Source organism: Ascidia mentula, chromosome 6, assembly GCF_947561715.1.
Source record: "Ascidia mentula chromosome 6, kaAscMent1.1, whole genome shotgun sequence".
Classification (NCBI taxonomy): Eukaryota; Metazoa; Chordata; class Ascidiacea; order Phlebobranchia; family Ascidiidae; genus Ascidia; species Ascidia mentula.
This window is the reverse complement of record NC_138571.1, coordinates 10,713,202-10,734,400: the sequence shown is the minus strand read 5'-3', so window position 1 is coordinate 10,734,400 and position 21,199 is coordinate 10,713,202. Positions and strand designations below refer to the sequence as shown.

The 21,199-nt window shown below is 40.7% G+C and overlaps 1 protein-coding gene across 16 annotated transcripts in view; it reads left to right on the top strand.

The window, feature by feature from the left end:
* The window catches only part of LOC145906105 (uncharacterized), a 268,399-nt gene extending 250,263 nt beyond the window's left edge, over positions 1 to 18,136 (top strand). For 11 of the 16 annotated variants that reach the window (XM_082993493.1, XM_082993498.1, XM_082993503.1 and 8 more), the window contains 21 exons: positions 3,622 to 3,675; positions 3,735 to 3,788; positions 3,848 to 3,901; positions 3,957 to 4,010; positions 9,060 to 9,179; positions 9,504 to 9,623; positions 10,012 to 10,131; positions 10,456 to 10,575; positions 10,964 to 11,083; positions 11,408 to 11,527; positions 11,915 to 12,034; positions 12,359 to 12,478; positions 12,867 to 12,986; positions 13,311 to 13,430; positions 13,818 to 13,937; positions 14,241 to 14,360; positions 14,446 to 14,564; positions 14,685 to 14,781; positions 15,073 to 15,172; positions 16,958 to 17,098; positions 17,365 to 18,136. In XM_082993493.1, coding sequence (XP_082849619.1) covers positions 3,622 to 3,675; positions 3,735 to 3,788; positions 3,848 to 3,901; positions 3,957 to 4,010; positions 9,060 to 9,179; positions 9,504 to 9,623; positions 10,012 to 10,131; positions 10,456 to 10,575; positions 10,964 to 11,083; positions 11,408 to 11,527; positions 11,915 to 12,034; positions 12,359 to 12,478; positions 12,867 to 12,986; positions 13,311 to 13,430; positions 13,818 to 13,937; positions 14,241 to 14,360; positions 14,446 to 14,564; positions 14,685 to 14,781; positions 15,073 to 15,172; positions 16,958 to 17,098; positions 17,365 to 17,548 — 2,297 coding nt within the window. In that variant the 3' untranslated portion in view covers positions 17,549 to 18,136. Of the gene's footprint in view, positions 1 to 3,314; positions 3,445 to 3,621; positions 3,676 to 3,734; positions 3,789 to 3,847; positions 3,902 to 3,956; positions 4,011 to 9,059; positions 9,180 to 9,503; positions 9,624 to 10,011; positions 10,132 to 10,455; positions 10,576 to 10,963; positions 11,084 to 11,407; positions 11,528 to 11,914; positions 12,035 to 12,358; positions 12,479 to 12,866; positions 12,987 to 13,310; positions 13,431 to 13,817; positions 13,938 to 14,240; positions 14,361 to 14,445; positions 14,565 to 14,684; positions 14,782 to 15,072; positions 15,173 to 16,957; positions 17,099 to 17,364 lie in introns of those variants that run through there. The other 5 variants (XM_082993499.1, XM_082993495.1, XM_082993505.1 and 2 more) reach the window with 4 other exon arrangements.
* The last annotated feature ends 3,063 nt before the right edge of the window (positions 18,137 to 21,199 follow it).

Below are 21,199 nucleotides of genomic sequence, written 5' to 3'. Positions count from 1 at the left end.
AGCCAAAGGGAATGGTCTATTTAATACCATGCAAATATTGCAATGGTATTTACATTGGCGAAACCGGAATGGCCTTTAAGACGCGACTGAAAGAGCATCGCCGTGATGTCGCATCGAAAGATGCCAGCAAGACTGCGTTGGCCAAGCATGCGATGAAACTGCGACACGAAGTTGCCAGGTTGATATACTTGCAGTATTTATTGAACTTTTCGCTTACAAGGAGAACTTCGTTTTGTTGTTTAAATTCGTGTTCAATCTTTTAACCGAAAGGTAGCAGTTGGGTCTACAATTATCTTTCGCTATTAAATCAACTCAATATCGACTTCATGAAAGAACAGCAGGCTGTGCTTTGTCCTGCGAGTGCTGATGCTGATATTGTCCACAAGCAACGGTTCCCGGAGCATGAAATTGAATTCTTATCGTTATGCCCCAAAGGAGGGCAAATTCACACAGTAGAGGACGATTTACATTACATCAAATCTCCAAGTAACTAGTGGTGACGGACTTAACCCTGAATATATTAAATTGGAGGCCATTTTATCCCAAAACCCTCAAATATGGTTGTTTGCCGTAATGTTGTGTTCATTATTCTGGAAGCAATGGTAAGTGATCATCAATACAGGCAAAACTGCTTCGAACTATTGGTAATCTGATGAACGTCATACTCTGAAAAAACAAAATATCGGTAAGATGCGCCTTCCTGTGCTCCAGCTAGCATCACCAAAGCAGATACAACAATAACCAATCCATTGATATATATATGTGTGTGTGTGACCAAATCAACCAGTGGGAAAGAGTGTTTGACAACTTGTTACCTCTGTGCACATCTGTCAGGTGGGGCGAAAAGTAAAATTTAGATTATGGCGACCACAGTGTTCGCCTGTGCATCGAAGCGCGCCATTGCCTTTCTCGTATTGCGGTTGCCGCCTCATGAACGAGTGTTTTGCTTGTCTCAAGTTTGACTGCGCAACTTAATAAAGCATCAACCACTTTGAGACCATCGATTGAACCTGTATCTTCCCCTGCCTAAACATACAGTTGATTGGTTGATTAGCCGGTGCAAGAAGTGCTGTGTGTATGACCCGTTAGTCTTGAGATGGGCGTTGAGCTGTACGGTTGTTTTTAGTGTCGGGCGTTTACTGGAATTGTAAAGTTCACAGGCTTCGCAGCCAAGGCATTGCAGCCGAGCTGGATCAACCACTTTTCCCGACAAGTCGGAGCGAGATCTAAAAAATCAAGCTCCGGGTGAGGTTTGAACTCACGACCCTGGGCTAACCAGGCCCAACGCTCTACAAACAGGGCTACAGGAGCTCAGTGGCTTCACGAGGTATATTGTGGCCAAAGTACACTGGTGCGCAAGCGCACAACTTGTCATGCGACCTTGACATACGTAGAGGATCTCCACCACCGTAATCAGACAACGCAGAAGTAATATCACGCTTTCACTAAAAAAAGCCCCCCCAAGTGGGGCGATCCTGCCTTGCTATGCGAAAGCATGTATTACTACTGGAATTGTATGTACGTTTTATTGTCGTTTTTAACATTAGTCCGTTTAATAAAGTCAGGCGCCCATTTAGTGAAACCAGTGCAACTCCATTTGCCCCAAACCACTCCACCCACATTCCTTCACGCCTCACTACAAACTTAAATTGACTTCACGCTCTGCGCCAACGAAGCATTTCCCCACTTTTTTGCAGTTTTGTGTCGTGACGTCAATTGTGTTGCCAACGTTCTATAAGGTGTTGAGCGATTGTAGTCATCATATTAATATTAGACAAAGCATTCAAAGGTTCATTGTTTGGTATCTGAATAGTTGCGTATGTAATAGTTTGTTTGAAAGCAGAGAATTAGGAAAAGAAACAACGCATAAGTTCTTTAATATTAGCGATCCGTCATCCACCTGGTTTTGTTAAAATGAGAAAAGAAATTCACCTGACAACCAGGAGCAAGATACGAAAATATTTGTGTGTAATATTTCATTTGAATATGAACATGCAAAACTTGTATATTTAAGCGACTTTTTTCACTGTCTTTCATCCAATTCAGAAGTTAGGTTTTCAACATATTTAATTCGTCTCAATTCAGTGTCAACCATTGGTATTCAGACAGAAATACCTCAGGTCTGATTGGGTCCTTTGAAAATTCAAAGGTCTCCGGCAACTTGAAGAAGGTTTTAAGCAAGTCACAGTTGCGTCGTGATTACTGCTTGGAGTTTGCTCGGGTCTGTGTGGTTGGAAACGCAACGTTATCCAGTTTAGATCAAGCTTGTATTGCAGCTGACCGTGGTTTAATGTCACTCGTGCTTGGACAAGTTATAACTGATAGAGTTGAAAATGAAGTTTAAACCAAGTAGAGATGTCAGATGTAATTTGCGATGGATAACTCGCCTGCAAAACTCGTTTACAAGGATATGTTTGTTCCTTTGTTATCACAAAAAAACTTTAATCACAAACAAATATTCTCAATACTTTCTGTGCGGCTGACTTGTATCTACATCAAATCACCTTTAGCGCATAATGCTAATTGACTTAGAAGTACTTCAAAATTGTTTTTTTAAATGCGGTTGGACATTGGTTTACGTCGAGACCAAGCGGTCCACGTGATGAATGCGTGATCGGCGCGTGTCTAGGTCGACGCATTGCGATCATGAAGCATCATGTGACTTGTGGCAGGTGGCTTTTTACATTGGGTGACGTAAGAAATCAAAAAAGTGACATTTGTATCGCAACTATTGACAAATCAGTTTGTCCTAACAAAGGTTTGTGGTGTATTTGGCAACGATGTACATACAGCATTCTTTGCATTGCGTTCGTTTACTGATGTTGTTGAGACCTCAGTAGACGGGACAATGCAGTTATGCGCAATAAACAATCAACGAACTCACGCACTGAGCGCTTCCTTGCATAATTGCTGGCCGCACTGAAAGTTTTACATTAAGTAACGTAACATTGGTCAACAGTTTAAGGCTGGATTATGCGCAACTTTCCTTTAAACTCCACATTTAATCATTTGCATTATTTTCATGTTTGTTTCATCTACGCAGCATAAACGTGTATTTATATTCGCCAGCAGGTCTCAGTGAATCTTCTGGGGGCAAATTTAACGATGGCGTTTACTTTGTTAATTACCATGTGATGACTGAGCAACTATTTACAGATTTTCAAAGTCTAGCTTCTTTGACAATGTTGAAATTGATTTTGTTTGGAGTTTTGTTGGTCGGCCATCTTGTCATAACTCACCAACAACAACAAGTATGCAGAGTTGTTTCCATTTGTGACGGACAAGAACAAGGATCAGAAATAGAACATTCCGGCTTGAAAGGTGCCAGAGGAGAGACTGGAAGACCAGGAAAGATGGGACCACGTGGACCTCGAGGTCGTCGAGGTCGAAAGGGAGACCAAGGACCTGTGGCTGGCAAAGAAGATTTGATGAGGCTTGTTGCAGGTATGAGATTTTTCTCTAAACACTTTTTGACAAAATTTATAGTTGGATAGGAAGCTTTAACAAACCAAGCAGTACAGATAGATATTTGATACAAACACAGCAGTACAACAAATCCCCTACACGGTGAACTCTCATAAAATCATATTAAAGTAAATTCATTGAAGATTATCTTCACAGAGTTGTCGAACAGAGTGGATCAACTGCAGAGTGAGCAGAACCGCACATCTAACAGTTAAGTTCATGCACTTAACATTCAATGTCCACTCACACATCGAACATTATATTCACAGGGTTGTCGAACAGAGTGGATCAACTGCAGAGTGAGCAGAACCGCACATCTAACAGTTAAGTTTATGCACTTAACATTCAATGTCCACTCACACATCGAACATTATATTCACAGAGCTGTCGAACAGAGTGGATCAACTGCAGAGTGAGCAGAACCGCACATCTAACAGTTAAGTTCATGCACTTAACACTCAATTCTACTCACACATCGAATATTTTCACAGAGTTGTCGAACAAAGTGGTTCAACTGCAAGGTCAACTGAATAACACTTCCAACAGTTGAGTTTAGTTTCATTTGAATCGATTCTCATATATGTGTTAAAATAACAAATGCTAGAATCTTTACCCGTCAGGAGTCCTTTCTGCCCCTAGTGGTGTGGATATCTGCATACTTACCAATCACCTGAGTAGTAAAGGGTGACAGAGTAGAGAACGGGGAGACTTCCTTCCTGTCTCTCTGCTACTCTTTCCGGTTAGGGAGACAGGAAAGAGTACTGTTTCCGTTCTCTTTCGTATGCATTTCAAAGGGGGACATGTGTCAGGGAGATACTCACAGTTACTCATGAACCTTCCGGTCTTGATTGGGAGTAAAATAAGATTCTCCTATTGTTTGTCTCTTTCCGGTGTCGCAATCGTGATACTATTTTTATCTTGAGCGTGTGGACTTTGTTTGAGATGTCCTCGCCAAGGAATTCGAGGTCACACGCAGTTCACTGAGTGGTCGTGTGGCGTTTGTGAAACTATCTGGTGAATTGTTTCCTGAATTGGACCGTTATTTCTAATGACGTTGCGATGACATGTAGCCATAACGTGCTAAGGGGTAACATTGATTTAACCGAGGGCGACCGACAGAAGTTACTGCGGCACAAGAACGTTTTGCGCGAATTGGTCAAAAAAAAGACGCCGGTGACGCGAAAACGCAAGTTGATTCAACGCGGAGGATTCCTGTCCGCACTGCTGGGACCTCTCATTGGAACAGTGGTCCCTGCTCTAGCGGGTTTATTCGCTCGGCGCTGATGGAATCTGTGCAAAAGCTTGAAGAGGCGGATAAACCAATGACGATGGTCGAGCGCAAGAACGACGATACGTCTGACCGAAAAGCGTCTATTGCGCAGCGTGTTGTCCGCGCCATTTCGTTCCTTTTTCCGTTCCGTTCGTTACACTACTACGTTTATTGAAAAGTAAAGTGACAACAGGGACATACGCCAAAAACATTGTGGTTCATTGGAGACTTATGTGATACAACAAAGGTTCTTTAAAATTTGTTACACGATTTTAGGAACGTCATATTCTCCGCTCAAACAAAATTCTAGTCAGACAAACAGCTCGCTTGACCACGCTAGGTCGTTCATGCGTGAATTAAAAGTCTTGTGGTTAACACGCGGCGGTTTTGAATACGATATGCAAAGCCGAACCAAGAGTCGTGCGCGCGTTCATAAAAGCGGCCGGCCCCGATTCGATGAAGTGTATTTGTGAGTGTAGCTATAACGTGCTGAGGGTGACGTTGATTTGATCGAGCGCGATCAATAGAAGTTACTGCGGCACAAAAACGTTTTGCGCGAATTGTTCGAGAAAAAAGACGCTGGTGACGCGGGAACGCAGTTGATTCAACGCGGGGGATTTCTGGCCGCACTCCTGGGGGTCTCTCATTGGAACAGTGGTCCTTGCTCTAGCGGGTTTATTCGCTCGGCGCTGATGGAATCTGTGCACAAGCTTGCTCTGATCGATCCAAATGTTTTAAAGACAATGCGCGACAAGGCGCCAGCTTCGGCGTCACCAGTTGATCGCGTTTTATCGGAACTGGATCGTGAAATGCATGATCTTCATTTACGACGCAAGGCCAGCCGAGGAAAAGGTCAAGTTGTACGGGCAATCCCTGCAGCGCTATCGGTTCCTCAGCGAAGAACAAGCGAATAAACCCATGAAAATGACGATCATCGAGCGCAAGAACGACGATACGACCGACCGAAAGGAGGCTATTGCGCAGCACGTTGTCCGAGCTATGCCGAAAACACTAAAAGTTAAAGCCGAGTCATTGATTTCGTTTATTCGCGAAGCGCCCGGAATCGATTTTTTGCCGTCGGGCGAACTTGTTTTGAAGGGCGAAAGCGTTGCTAATAGTAATATCGAGGATTTGATACATGGTGTGTTGCGCAAAAAATCTCCTCGAGGCCTGAAACCGATTGGAGAAGCTAAATTCATTGCAGCACTGAGAGATGCGAACGCACCCAAAACGCTTTTGGCTAAAAGGGCTGCGCCGGTGCCGTCTACTTCACACATTCCGCGTCGTCGGAGCGTTGTTCGTGAGTCGTTGTCGCGATGGCAAGAGATTTAAGCCGCGCTTACTACGATCCCGCGCACCCTGGCAGTCTTGGTGGTGTGAACCAGCTACGGACTGCTGTGGGTGCAAGCCATAAAACGGTGAAACGGTGGCTAGGCAGTCAAGATACATACACATTGCATAAGCCCCGTCGTAAACATTTTCTGCGTTCACGTGTCGTTGTGTCTGGAATCGATTCTTTGTGGCAAATAGATCTGGTCGAAGTACAGAAACTTGCTCGTGAAAATCGTGGTGTGCGATATTTAGTAACCATTATCGATGTATTCTCTAAATACGTTTGGGTGGTTTGCATTAAGCGAAAAACCGGTTCCAGTCTAGTGTGGGCCGTCGATCGTGTGATTCGTGCGAGCGGGCGGCGACCGGATGAACTGCAACAGATGCGGGTCGCGAGTTTGTGAACAGTGTCTTTCAAAAGTGGCTTTCGAAGCGTAACATTCAATTTTACACGACGTACAATCAGGAAACGAAAGCGTCGGTGGTGAAACGCTTTAACCGCACACTGAAAGAGCGTTTGTGGCGCCACTTTACGCACACGGGCAATAATAATTTCACTGGCGCACTGCCACGCATAGTGAAGAGTTACAATCGCAGCAACCGTGACGACATTTTCGCTTGAGGGATGGCGTTAATCAGTGAGCACTCGATGCGTTGTGCGAAAAGCGAATTGGATTTATTTACACTGAAGCCGACGCAAACCAGCGTAAACTCATCGCTCTTTGTCGAACATTTACCCCTTGCTACGGTAACAGACGCGGGGCCGTATGATTTTTTGATCGCCGCGGACGGAGAGCATTACGTTGACCTTAACGACACGTTGCTGTCGTGTACCGTTCGTATCACCAAAGCTGATGGCACAAATTTGGACGCGGACGCTCCAGTGGCACCGTCAAATTATTTCGCACACGCCTTGTTCAGTCAAATGGAACTGTCTCTCAACAATAAAACGGTGACGCCCTCCAGTAATAATTACGCTTACAAATCGTACATCGAGACACTTTTATCATTTGGATCGGAAGCGAAGAATACACAACTGACCACATCGCTTTGGTATGGTGACGACGCAGGGCAGATGAACGCATTGACGCGAAGTAACAGTGGATTTCAAACCCGTCGCGCGATGGCGGCCGAGAGCCGTTCAATCGAAATGCTGTCTAAACTTCACGTCAGTTTATGTCAGCAGTCCAAGTACATCTTAAACGGCGTCAACATTCGCTTGCGTCTTACGCGCGGTAAGGACGAGTTTGCTGTGATGGCCGCCGCTGATGCGAATGTGAAAATCAATGTGATGGATGTGCGATTATTCGTCCGCAAGGTCAAACTTAATGCGGCTGTAACTGTCGCGCACCATTTTACAATCCAATTCTGCCAAGTACGCGATGCGCCGATCGGAAGTTCGCGTTTTCACGATCGCCGGCGGTAGTATGACCACGGTTTGCGATGCTCTAGTGACCGGTCAAATACCGGTCAGATGCGTGTTCGGGTTCGTCGACGCCGCGGCCTACAACGGGGCCTTTGACCGAAATCCCTTTGAGTTCAAACACATGAACATTACATACCTAGCTTTGCACGTAGATGGCCGTATTTATCCCGCCACCGCATTCAAGCCCGATTTCCAAGGCGGTCATTACACAAGAAGCTATTTATCGCTTTTCACGGGTACCAATTCGCATTATGAAAACCGGGGCAATTCCATATCGTATCGCTCGTATCCGCGCGGATACTGCTTGTTTTGTGTGGATTTGACACCCGACCACAGCGACCTTGCAACCTTCGACCTCCGGCGTTCCGGTTCGGTGCGCTTGGAGGTGCGATTTAAAAACGCGCTCGCTGCGCCTGTAGCGATAATTGCATTTCTTGAGTTCGACAATTTACTGACTATCGATCTTTATCGCCACGTGGTGACAGATTTCGCTTCATAATGGATGAGCTACAAATCGGCGCCTTACTCTCACGTGACCCGGCGACAGAGCGTGTTTTTCACGGTGTCTTCGCACGAGACGAACTCGCTTCGTTACGTCATCGACCCCCTGCGTTGTATATTGTGAACAGCGATCTATCCAGTCAACCTGGAATACATTGGATTGCTTTTTATTTTGACGCTCACGGTTACGGTGAAATGTTTGATACTTTCGCCAGACCACCGTACCTTCAGGAGTTTAGCGCTTTTTTAGAAGCCAACACTACAGTAAAGCCGTTTCGTCTCAATACGCGTGTTGTACAGCACCCATTGTCCATCTCCTGCGGAGCGCACTGCATTTATTTCTCGGCATTACGCGCACGCGGCTTTAGCCTGCGGGAAATCGTGAATTTGTATTCAAATGATTTACGTGGTAATGATTTGTTGGTGGAGAGATTTGTATCGGATTTGTGAGTAAACAGACATGATTTATTTCTGGGTGTTTTGTGTCTGACAAGGGGCATTTTCTCTCTGTATTTTTTTATTCCACGCGGAAAAGGCGACAAAACAACAAACATCGGCACAAAAATCCCGCGACAAGGCGCAACACATTCTGCGACGATAAAATACTCCGTTCTACAATGTATCGGTTTCTCCCCCCCCTATAAAAAAATTTTATTAAATTTAATTCAATTTAAATTAAAAATTTATTTAAATTTAAATTAATTTTTTGCTCTGAAAGCTGGAATATTTGGTACTATATGTGCCAAGTAAGTCGTAAACGATTTGAAAGTGCAAATTACGCTTTAAAAATATACGCTACAACTCACATTGATTCTGGCGCCAATCTTTTCTTAACTGACGTCAACTAACAGGAAGAAAATGTTAATTATTTCATGTTGTATTGTTTCTCATGTTTAAGCAGCAGAATATTTGACAGTTCTAAATTTTCGGCATTTCGAACTTTCACTTATAGCCGTATTGAATGTGCTGTTCTTTAATGAAGTTCATGCCACGCGTTTCCTTCGAAGCTAAATGCCACTCAGTATGTGACAGTCCACTGAAATCGATTGTAATTATCATATTTAGACATAAACGAATGCGCGAGTGTAATGCACAACTGTCATCAACATGCAACTTGCATCAACACCGTCGGCAGTTTTCAATGTTCTTGCAACGCAAACTACACAGGAGATGGCATTGATTGTTGTAAGTTTGACGTCGTTTTTCAATATACCAATACAGGGATTCCAACCTCCAGGCTACGAACCGGTTAGAGTCCGTGATTCATTTGTAACCGGTCAGTAGAAAAGATAAAAATAATGGCATTTTTTGAGGATGCCACATTCTGTATGACGATCAGCTAAACGAAATAGCCTTGGGTGTTTAAGTGTGGTTATAATCGAATTACAGACTAAATAAACTACTTTTTACGCAACCTATTACCCTATAGTGTGCTGTAGGGCTGTGAAATAAACTCTTCCCTTGGAGTAAGAATGCAAATTCAGATCATGAAACTTGATTCCTTTTTAGATCCAGATTTCTGTGTTCAAAATCCTGGTATTTGCCAGAACAATGGAACTTGCATGGACACAAAAACCTCCTGCAATTGTTCATGTGCCCACGGGTACAGCGGATCACATTGCGAAAAAGGTAAGATTTTGTAGTTTTGTGTTTGGTTTCTCTTTGGATGGAAGGAATGCAATTTATCAACCCTGTTTATGCAAAAGACTTGAAAATGCCAGAAAAATTCTGCTTAAAAATAATACGCTACAACTCACATTGATTCTGGCGCCAATATATTCTTAGCTGACGTCAACCAATAGGAAGAAAATGTTAATTATTTCATGTTGTATTGTTTATGACATTTAAGCAGCAGAATATTTGATAGTTCAGAATTTTCAACCTTACGAACTTTCACTTATAGCCGTGTTGAAGGTGATTTTCTTTAATGAAGTTCATGTCCCGCATTTATCTTCGGATCTAAATGCCACTCAGCATGTAACAGTCGACTGAAATTGATTGTAATTATCATATTCAGACATAAACGAATGCGCGAGTGTAATGCACAACTGTCATCAACATGCAACTTGCATCAACACCGTCGGCAGTTTTCAATGTTCTTGCAACGCAAACTACTCAGGAGATGGCATTGAATGTTGTAAGTTTGACGTCGTTTTTCAATATACCAATATAGGGATTCCAACCTCCGGGCCGCGAACCTGTTGAAGTCCGTGATGCATTTGTAATCGGTCAGTAGAAAAGATAAAAATAATGGCATTTTTTGTGGATGCCACATTCTGTATGACGATCAGCTAAACGAAATAGCTTTGGGTGCTTAACTGTGGTTATAATCGAATTACAGACTAAATAAACTACTTTTTACGCAACCTATTACCCTATAGTGTGCTGTAGGGCTGTGAAATAAACTCTTCCCTTGGAGTAAGAATGCAAATTCAGATCATGAAACTTGATTCCTTTTTAGATCCAGATTTCTGTGTTCAAAATCCTGGTATTTGCCAGAACAATGGAACTTGCATGGACACAAAAACCTCCTGCAATTGTTCATGTGCCCACGGGTACAGCGGATCACATTGCGAAAAAGGTAAGATTTTGTAGTTTTGTGTTTGGTTTCTCTTTGGATGGAAGGAATGCAATTTATCAACCCTGTTTATGCAAAAGACTTGAAAATGCCAGAAAAATTCTGCTTAAAAATAATACGCTACAACTCACATTGATTCTGGCGCCAATATATTCTTAGCTGACGTCAACCAATAGGAAGAAAATGTTAATTATTTCATGTTGTATTGTTTATGACATTTAAGCAGCAGAATATTTGATAGTTCAGAATTTTCAACCTTACGAACTTTCACTTATAGCCGTGTTGAAGGTGATTTTCTTTAATGAAGTTCATGTCCCGCATTTATCTTCGGATCTAAATGCCACTCAGCATGTAACAGTCGACTGAAATTGATTGTAATTATCATATTCAGACATAAACGAATGCGCGAGTGTAATGCACAACTGTCATCAACATGCAACTTGCATCAACACCGTCGGCAGTTTTCAATGTTCTTGCAACGCAAACTACTCAGGAGATGGCATTGAATGTTGTAAGTTTGACGTCGTTTTTCAATATACCAATATAGGGATTCCAACCTCCGGGCCGCGAACCTGTTGAAGTCCGTGATGCATTTGTAATCGGTCAGTAGAAAAGATAAAAATAATGGCATTTTTTGTGGATGCCACATTCTGTATGACGATCAGCTAAACGAAATAGCTTTGGGTGCTTAACTGTGGTTATAATCGAATTACAGACTAAATAAACTACTTTTTACGCAACCTATTACCCTATAGTGAGCTGTAGGGTTGTGAAGTCAACTCTTCCCTTGGAGAAAGAATGCAAATTCAGACCATGAAACTTGATTCCTTTTTAGATCCAGATTTCTGTGAACAAAATTCTGGTATTTGCCAGAACAATGCAACTTGCATTGACACAAAAACCTCCTACAATTGTTCATGTGCCCACGGGTACAGTGGAACACATTGCGAAAAAGGTAAGATTTGTAGTTTTGTGTTTGGTTTCTCTTTGGATGAAAAGAATGCAAATTATCAACCCTGTTTATGCAAAAGACTGGAAAATGCCAGGTAAATTCTGCCCAAAAATAATACGCTACAACTCACATTGATTCTGGCGCCTATATATTCTTAGCTGACGTCAACCAATAGGAAGAAAATGTTAATTATTTCATGTTGTATTGTTTATGACATTTAAGCAGCAGAATATTTGATAGTTCTAAATTTTCAGCCTTACGAAATTTCACTTATAGCCGTGTTGAAGGTGATTTTCTTTAATGAAGTTCATGTCCCGCATTTATCTTCGGATCTAAATGCCACTCAGCATGTAACAGTCGACTGAAATTGATTGTAATTATCATATTCAGACATAAACGAATGCGCGAGTGTAATGCACAACTGTCATCAACATGCAACTTGCATCAACACCGTCGGCAGTTTTCAATGTTCTTGCAACGCAAACTACACAGGAGATGGCATTGAATGTTGTAAGTTTGACGTCGTTTTTCAATATACCAATACAGGGATTCCAACCTCCAGGCTACGAACCGGTTAGAGTCCGTGATTCATTTGTAACCGGTCAGTAGAAAAGATAAAAATAATGGCATTTTTTGAGGATGCCACATTCTGTATGACGATCAGCTAAACGAAATAGCCTTGGGTGTTTAAGTGTGGTTATAATCGAATTACAGACTAAATAAACTACTTTTTACGCAACCTATTACCCTATAGTGTGCTGTAGGGCTGTGAAATCAACTCTTCCCTTGGAGTAAGAATGCAAATTCAGATCATGAAACTTGATTCCTTTTTAGATCCAGATTTCTGTGTTCAAAATCCTGGTATTTGCCAGAACAATGGAACTTGCATGGACACAAAAACCTCCTACAATTGTTCATGTGCCCACGGGTACAGCGGATCACATTGCGAAAAAGGTAAGATTTTGTAGTTTTGTGTTTGGTTTCTCTTTGGATGGAAGGAATGCAATTTATCAACCCTGTTTATGCAAAAGACTGGAAAATGCCAGAAAAATTCTGCTTAAAAATAATACGCTACAACTCACATTGATTCTGGCGCCAATATATTCTTAGCTGACGTCAACCAATAGGAAGAAAATGTTAATTATTTCATGTTGTATTGTTTATGACATTTAAGCAGCAGAATATTTGATAGTTCAGAATTTTCAACCTTACGAACTTTCACTTATAGCCGTGTTGAAGGTGATTTTCTTTAATGAAGTTCATGTCCCGCATTTATCTTCGGATCTAAATGCCACTCAGCATGTAACAGTCGACTGAAATTGATTGTAATTATCATATTCAGACATAAACGAATGCGCGAGTGTAATGCACAACTGTCATCAACATGCAACTTGCATCAACACCGTCGGCAGTTTTCAATGTTCTTGCAACGCAAACTACTCAGGAGATGGCATTGAATGTTGTAAGTTTGACGTCGTTTTTCAATATACCAATATAGGGATTCCAACCTCCAGGCCGCGAACCTGTTGAAGTCCGTGATGCATTTGTAATCGGTCAGTAGAAAAGATAAAAATAATGGCATTTTTTGTGGATGCCACATTCTGTATGACGATCAGCTAAACGAAATAGCTTTGGGTGCTTAACTGTGGTTATAATCGAATTACAGACTAAATAAACTACTTTTTACGCAACCTATTACCCTATAGTGAGCTGTAGGGTTGTGAAGTCAACTCTTCCCTTGGAGAAAGAATGCAAATTCAGATCATGAAACTTGATTCCTTTTTAGATCCAGATTTCTGTGAACAAAATTCTGGTATTTGCCAGAACAATGCAACTTGCATTGACACAAAAACCTCCTACAATTGTTCATGTGCCCACGGGTACAGTGGAACACATTGCGAAAAAGGTAAGATTTGTAGTTTTCTGTTTGGTTTCTCTTTGGATGAAAAGAATGCAAATTATCAACCCTGTTTATGCAAAAGACTGGAAAATGCCAGGTAAATTCTGCCCAAAAATAATACGCTACAACTCACATTGATTCTGGCGCCTATATATTCTTAGCTGACGTCAACCAATAGGAAGAAAATGTTAATTATTTCACGTTGTATTGTTTTTCACATTTAAGCAGCAGAATATTTGATAGTTCAGAATTTTCAGCTTTACGAAATTTCACTTATAGCCGTGTTGAAGGTGATTTTCTTTAATGAAGTTCATGTCCCGCATTTACCTTCGGATCTAAATGCCACTCAGTATGTAACAGTCCACTGAAATTGATCGTAATTATCATATTCAGATATAAACGAATGCGCGAATGTAATGCACAACTGTCATCAACATGCAACTTGCATCAACACCGTCGGCAGTTTTCAATGTTCTTGCAACGCAAACTACACAGGAGATGGCATTGATTGTTGTAAGTTTGACGTCGTTTTTACAATATTCAAATACAGGGATTCCAACCTCAAGGCCGCGAACAGGTTTGAGTCTGTGATTCATTTGTAACCGGTCAGCAGAAAAGAGAAAAATTTTTGGATGATGCAACATTCTGTATGACGGCCAGCTAAAGAAAATAGCCTTGGGTGCTTAACTGTGGTTATAATCGAATTATAGACTAAGTATACCCCTTTTTACACAACCTATCACCCTTTTGTGTGGTAGGGAGGTGAAGTCAAAGTAAGAATGCAAATTCAGATCATGAAACTTGATTCCTTTTTAGATCCAGATTTCTGTGCACAAAATTCTGGTATTTGCCAAAACAATGGAAATTGCATTGACACAAAAACCTCCTACATTTGTTCATGTGCCCACGGGTACAGCGGATCACATTGCGAAAAAGGTAAGATTTTGTAGTTTTGTGTTTGGTTCTTTTTGGATGAAAGGAATGCAATTTATTAACAATGTTCATGGTGTTCCAAACATAGGCTCGTTTCCAACCTGCAAGGACGCGTTACAAAACGGCCTTAACATCAACGGAGTCTACAGTTTAACTTCTCCTCTGACTTTCCAGGGATATTGCGACATGGATGGTGGAGCTTGGCTGGTGAGTTTGCCTCTCGAGGCTGTAACTATATCATAAATTTAATGGCTGGGAAGCGTTCGGTGGTAGTTTACATGACAAGTTATTGTCTGAACACCTTACCTTGGTTATGATAAATACCAGGTGTTCCAGCGTCGTTATGATGGATCTGTGAGTTTTGATAGAGATTGGGTGGATTACAAGAACGGGTTTGGGTATCTATCAACAGAATTTTGGATGGGTTTGTATTCCAATAAATCAATCCTTAATTAAACGTCTTACAAGTTTAAACAAAAACTTAGTACAACTGCTGTTAAATTTTAAATAATAGTTGGTTTTAAATTTATTGCATCTACTGAACATTTACTGAGCGTTATAACTTAAGCACACCCAGTCAAATATACAGGCCTACCAAGCAAAACGTTTCAAGTACGCTACGTAACAATCCTAGAATCAATATAAAGGTATCAGTTAATCCAATTTAAATTCCAGTGTTTTCAGCAATATTATTCCAACCAACAAATTTTATCAGGTTTGGAGAAACTGCATCAAATCACCAGTGCGTCCACTAGGTGTCGCCTTCGTGTTGATCTTCAGGATTTTTCCGGAGGTAAAGGTTTTGCCGAGTATAGGTAAGACTATGACGAATTTAACGTTTTCAATTTAATGCCATTGTTCTAACGACAATTTACCCGATGCTGCCTGGTCGTCAGGACTAACAAAATCTTAAAAGACGTCATGTAAATACCCCCTTATTACGTCAGATTCCAAAATTCGGGGTTTAAGTTTGAAGCAACACAGAATATTCTTGCTGTGTTTCAATCTATTTACTCGGCTCGGAACAATTTTAAAACAAAACGTTTAGATTTCGCACACAGATAGGGATGGTAATCAACTCGTAACGACCCCACATCACCGCTCTTGAGGTTTGCGCAATCACTAAATCGCGGATAGCCGGGACCGAGCTCAGTGGGACTCGGATTGGTTCGAACGCCACCTTTTTGCGCTTAGAGAATGTGGCTGCAGAAAATTTTACTTCCCTTGATACAAATTTTCTAAAGCGTAGGCATCTGGAAGACAGTTCAAGCAAAATTAACCACGGCCAAACCGTTTGACAATTGGTGGCAGCAATCCAGTGAATATTAGTGCTGTGTCCCGCATCGATATATCGGATAAAAAGATTATTATATTCTCCAGCTAACACCCATGCACAATCCAGTGTTTGAAATTTCGATTTTCTGCCCAACATGCTCGGCTCCCAATGTTTTGAATAAGGCAACAAAAATCCCGTAATCGCGACGTGTAAGACGCTGGCGCAACTTGATTTTCAAAGTTATATAGTGTAAACTCTCTGTGTTCTTTTTGCCCACCCCTGGGTTAGCTGCTGGTCGTTGCGTGGTTAATTGGATATTGATGGGCTTCTATGCAAGAAAATGGGTGCATTGAACTTCAGAGTTTATTCCTTAGCAAATGGTTCTCATCCGGTGGGAAGGTTTAGGGATGTAGGTGGATAATTAGCCGGCAACGAAATACACAAAAGTGGTCGGAAAAGAAATATAATGATCTGCATTCACTGTGTGTTGTACACTTATTGGTAATTGGTAATGCAATTCGGTAGAAAAAGTATAACAGATATAGCGAAAATACGACAATTAAATTCTTAGTTAAATAATGTAAACACCAGAGGGAAATAAGGATTCCGTTTGCACAGGAAGTAGGAAATGTAAAAAAAGTTTAAGAACCACTAGTCGCAGTGTTGCAGGAAAGTTTGTTGCCCAGATGAGTTTATGCGGTCGTTGTTGCCCAACTCCTTGTGGTAAAATCTTGAGTGCCAAGTACTGACCTTTGGCAAAACGTTGCATCTTTACTGGAAAGTTAGATTATCCGCTTTGTTCTTCAGCTACATTAAAGCCTCTTTGTAATCGCCTTTAAGAAACGTTTATCCGAGGCACACGTCCCCTGCCAGTGACGTAGGATCAGAAATATTTAGAAATTCTGTCACAAACAACATAGTTAAATGCGGGTTACAGAATAGTCTCGGCAAAAACTCATCTAATTTTTGCTTCTCCCGCAAGATATTCCAAATACATCTTGCAATGTCAGCATTGTATGCTTGATTGACATCTTTTTAAATGAAACAGGTTTCAGGTTGCTTAAAAGTGGACCTCAAGTCGTTTGTGAATTTAAAAGTTGAATCCCATTCTGTGTTGATTGCTTAATTGACAAATAATTATCCCATACAACACGACACAATGTATGACACATGTCGTTTATTACGTCATAAAGGAGTTTATGTTTAACAATCATTTCCATGAGCTACAAACACATTGAGGGAGATTGATTTCCAACAAAAAAATATCCGTTGTTATTTGAATTACTTTGCATTAAATTAAACATTATGACATTGTTGTTTTCAGTACTTTCAGCATTGGCGATGAAGGAAGTGCCTACAGAATTACTATATCCGGATATTCGGGGAATATAGGAGATTCCATGATTGATTCGTCAAGCAGTCTAAACGGGATGAGATTTACAACTCGCCACAGCGACCATGATAAGTGAGTAATAATGATACAACGTGCCTGATTATATTTCTGTTTTACTAACGAAGTAAATCGAGTTTTGCTAAAAAAGATAAAATGCATTTCCTCAAATATTTGATTTTTTTAACAAAGTTAACCGCCTACCCTAACTCAACAATTGTAAAAATCAATTGCTCTGAAACAGGGGGTTACGTTAAAGTTTTCGTTAAACACAAGTTTTAACAGAGTTTAAATAAGTTGTAACTCAGAGTTGATAACAACCGACTTAATTATAATTGCAGATGGCAAAGAGGTAATTGTGCTGTGACTATTGGTGGAGCTTGGTGGCATCGTGTTTGTACATATGCCAAACTCAATGGTCCGTGGTCTAAAACTTATACTAGTAGCAACTCTATGAGTTGGTGGACCTGGAAACAGTCAAATGGAAAAATTATGAGCTCTAAGATGAAAGTCAAATGCGAATAATTGTTTGGGAGGTTTAAAATGACGAAAATTAACATTGCGTCATTAGTTACCATGGCAACGTTGTGTTGATTTACAATTATTGACAGACATTGTAAATACTTTTACCAGTTTTGATAAAGGATTTAAATCGTAAATAACAGAAAACAATTTTCCAAACCGAATTTATTTCACAAATCCTTACAATTTTTGTGTTAATAGCGAACTTCACCTTTTTGTTGTTATCATAGTATTTGTAGGGCGTTACTTAAAACGTCTACACAAATAATAACACTGCCGTATATCTGACTCTGATAAAAAGGCTGCTATCAAACCCAAAGTCAATCGATCAGTTTATTACATAATAAACAAGCGCACGAGGATTAACAATAACACGTTACAAACCACGCGTACATAAAGTCTCTGTCCTATATGTCCTTTGCCCTCTATCCCTTCGTATCTTTTTTACGCAAAATGCATGTGGCTTATATAGAAAATGCAAACCGGGTTATTTGATTTCGGATTACCACGGGACTCAGGAAGTGTCAACGAACGAATAGCACGTTCGCAGTAAATGAGTTGAACTTGGTTTACACCGGTTGATGCCAGAAAAACACAACATAATAATTGCAAATATGTCGACACTACTTATTATTAGATTTTGTGCGTTTCGGATGCCACTTCTTCCATAGAATTATGTCAACGTGTCAATTAGATATTGACAACATATTCCGTTTTATCATTCCTTGTATATCATGTCGTTGTTGTAATATCGCATGCAACCGTTTCCATGCTTTATGCTGATAATCCATGTAAATATAAACATTGATCCATCAGATTTGACAGTTGATTTCTGATTCGAGGAGGTCAGTAAATTTGATTCAGTTCAGTTTGGCTTTCTCTGATAAACCAAAAATGCATTCACGCCAATTCACCGCCAATATTTACAGAAATGCGCGGATATCGCGGCGCCATTTCACCGACTTATGGGAAAGGTTTTGTGTGAGGATAAATTGTGTAACAAGGTTTCTTGTCAACACCCAGGTCCTAATTGCAGCCCAAATGATGACGTCACGGCCATGGGCCTTCGAGTGGCTTCTGTCACGTGTTTCATTTGTATTGTTGTTTCTGTCTGTTCAGTTACCTGCCTACCTCTGCGCATACCTTGCTGCAACTCATTCTTACTTGACACTGATGATGAACACAGTGGTGTTGGAAACGTTTGCTTCGGCATGTGTAGCACACTAGCTTTGGCTTTCCTTTACAAATCATTTTCTTGTCACCTCCCAAGGTTAGACCTTATACACATTTGTGTAATAACCAAAATTAACACAGCAGTTTGTGGAGGACACAGACGCGTCTGATGCGTCTGCCGGGTGGATTACATGGAAAAATGTAGATGGCATGGAGAGAGTAATGTTTTGTAGAATTAATTCCTGAACCCGAAATAAATTACTCGATAAATAGAATTGCCAGTCACAAAATTATGAAGGTGCTTTTCCATTTCACCACATGAAAATTGTGCCTGAGCTTGGCGGAAAAACTCACCTCGTTTGAGCTGGCAGTTTCGGTGGATATTTTACTTCTTTGCTGTGGTACAAAAGTTAGTTGCGCCATAATGATAAAGGGAAGTAAAAAATACACCGAAACTGCTCCAAACACGCCGAAAATCGCACTGGCAACAACACGTGCGTCCCTGAAGTGCCAAAATGTTAAAGGGAATTTTTCTAAAAATTGAATTACAGAAGTATGCCTTGATTTGACTTGTGGAGTTATAGGACCGCCTCTTGTCTACGCAATCGGGTCAAAAATAGTATTTCGCCTCAAGGTCGGACATTATTTTAGTTGAAAAGGCTTCAAAAGTGTCGATTGGTTTTGTGAAAAAGTAAATCACAAAAACCTCATGCAATTTGCAATTCAATGTTGTCCCCAAGCCTTTTTCTGTGCAATGCCAAAAACGGTTTTGCCGAAGAGCTGTTTCTGCTATCCTATTGGGCATAAGATCCCCCTGAATGCTTCTCAGATCCTTGCAGTGTTTTGTCAAATGCAGCTGCAATTATTGTTTTTTTTCTTTGAATATTTAGTACTAGTGGACATTCATAGGTCATAAGCTGCAGGAAATGTTTTTGAAAAGGGTTCCCACCTTCGCGACCCATCAGCAAGCCTGCCAAGAAAGTCTCGGTCTGACATCATGTTGGTAGGTATTGTCATCAGTGTTTAGTTCTTGGATCTAACTAAGTTCTAAGACCAAAGGCATGGACTCTGAGACCAAACTGCAATCTCTTTGATCCATGAGACCACATGTTATAGGATCTAGGAGACCAAATGTTTTAACCCAAGAGACCACATTGCGATCTGAGTTGGACCGAATGTTAGGATCTGTTTATTTGTGGAAAGAGTCGCAAATATATAGGAACATATCAAAGATGACGCAGAAACAAAGAGATAATTGCTGCGATTACGCGACAAAGAAGACGTAGAAGAAGTAGCGCAAGTTGAAAGACGTAACGCAAGTGAGATAACTAGCGATGGCGTCAGAAAGACGGGGTGATAATGTAAAAGAGCAGAAAGCAGTTTTGAAAGTTTCAACAAAATATTAAAATGTTTCGAAGTATTACAAGCTGAATTTACATTCTTTGGCAAAAACGCAAGTTACTCAGTATGTGTATTAATGCTGAAAAGCCTCAAAACTTTAAACAAGAAAGCCAAAGCTATTATGCTGCTATACATTATGTGCAAACGTTTCGAACACGACTGCGTCCATCATCAGTGCAACTTGAGAAAGAGTTGCAACCAAGAAAGCGCTGAGGTAGGCAGGCAACTGAACGGGCGAAACATAACAACACTGCAGGGACTCACGTTTGCAGAAAGAAAACACTCCCGACTCCAATGGCTATCAAAGCATTTGCCACGAACTACCTTTACGACCTTTTAATTTGAACAATAATACATACCTCAGACCACTACACGTAGGCGCTCAATGCAGCCTTTTCCCCACTTGTCAAAGTCTACCCTATGTTACGGTCCGGAACACTTTTTTTTTCTTGAAACGAAAGGACCGCTCGAAAAATTTAATTGCACGTGTAGATGAAATTAAAAACTGCTTTGCCAACTCAGAAATAGAAGCGATATGGTAGATTTAAAATTGAAAAAAAGTTTGATGACATTAACTTTTTATATGAATTATTTGATATTTTAGTCGTTAAATCGCTGTAGGAAAAATTAAATCGTTAAATCGTTCATAAAAAAGTAGTCGATTTTCTGTTGTTAACATTGCAAATGAGTATTGGAGTTATCGTTCCCACGCACAGTTCCTTTTGCAAATTGGTCGATGTAAAACAAAGCACAACACTCACGTGGTGCCAAAGTATCGTGTAAAGTAAACCAAGTTGAAATTTTAAATAGAGATATATAACATGTTATTTATAGTAATGGGCTATTTATAATTGTGTATAAAAGCACAATTTAAATAATTATACAACCAAGAAATAACAAACGCCTCATTACTGATGTTGTTGAGACCTCAGTAGACGGGACAATGCAGTTATGCGCAATTAACAATCAACGAACTCACGCACTGAGCACTTCCTTGCATAATTGCTGGCCGCACTGAAAGTTTTACATTAAGTAACGTAACATTGGTCAACAGTTTAAGGTTGGATTATGCGCAACTTT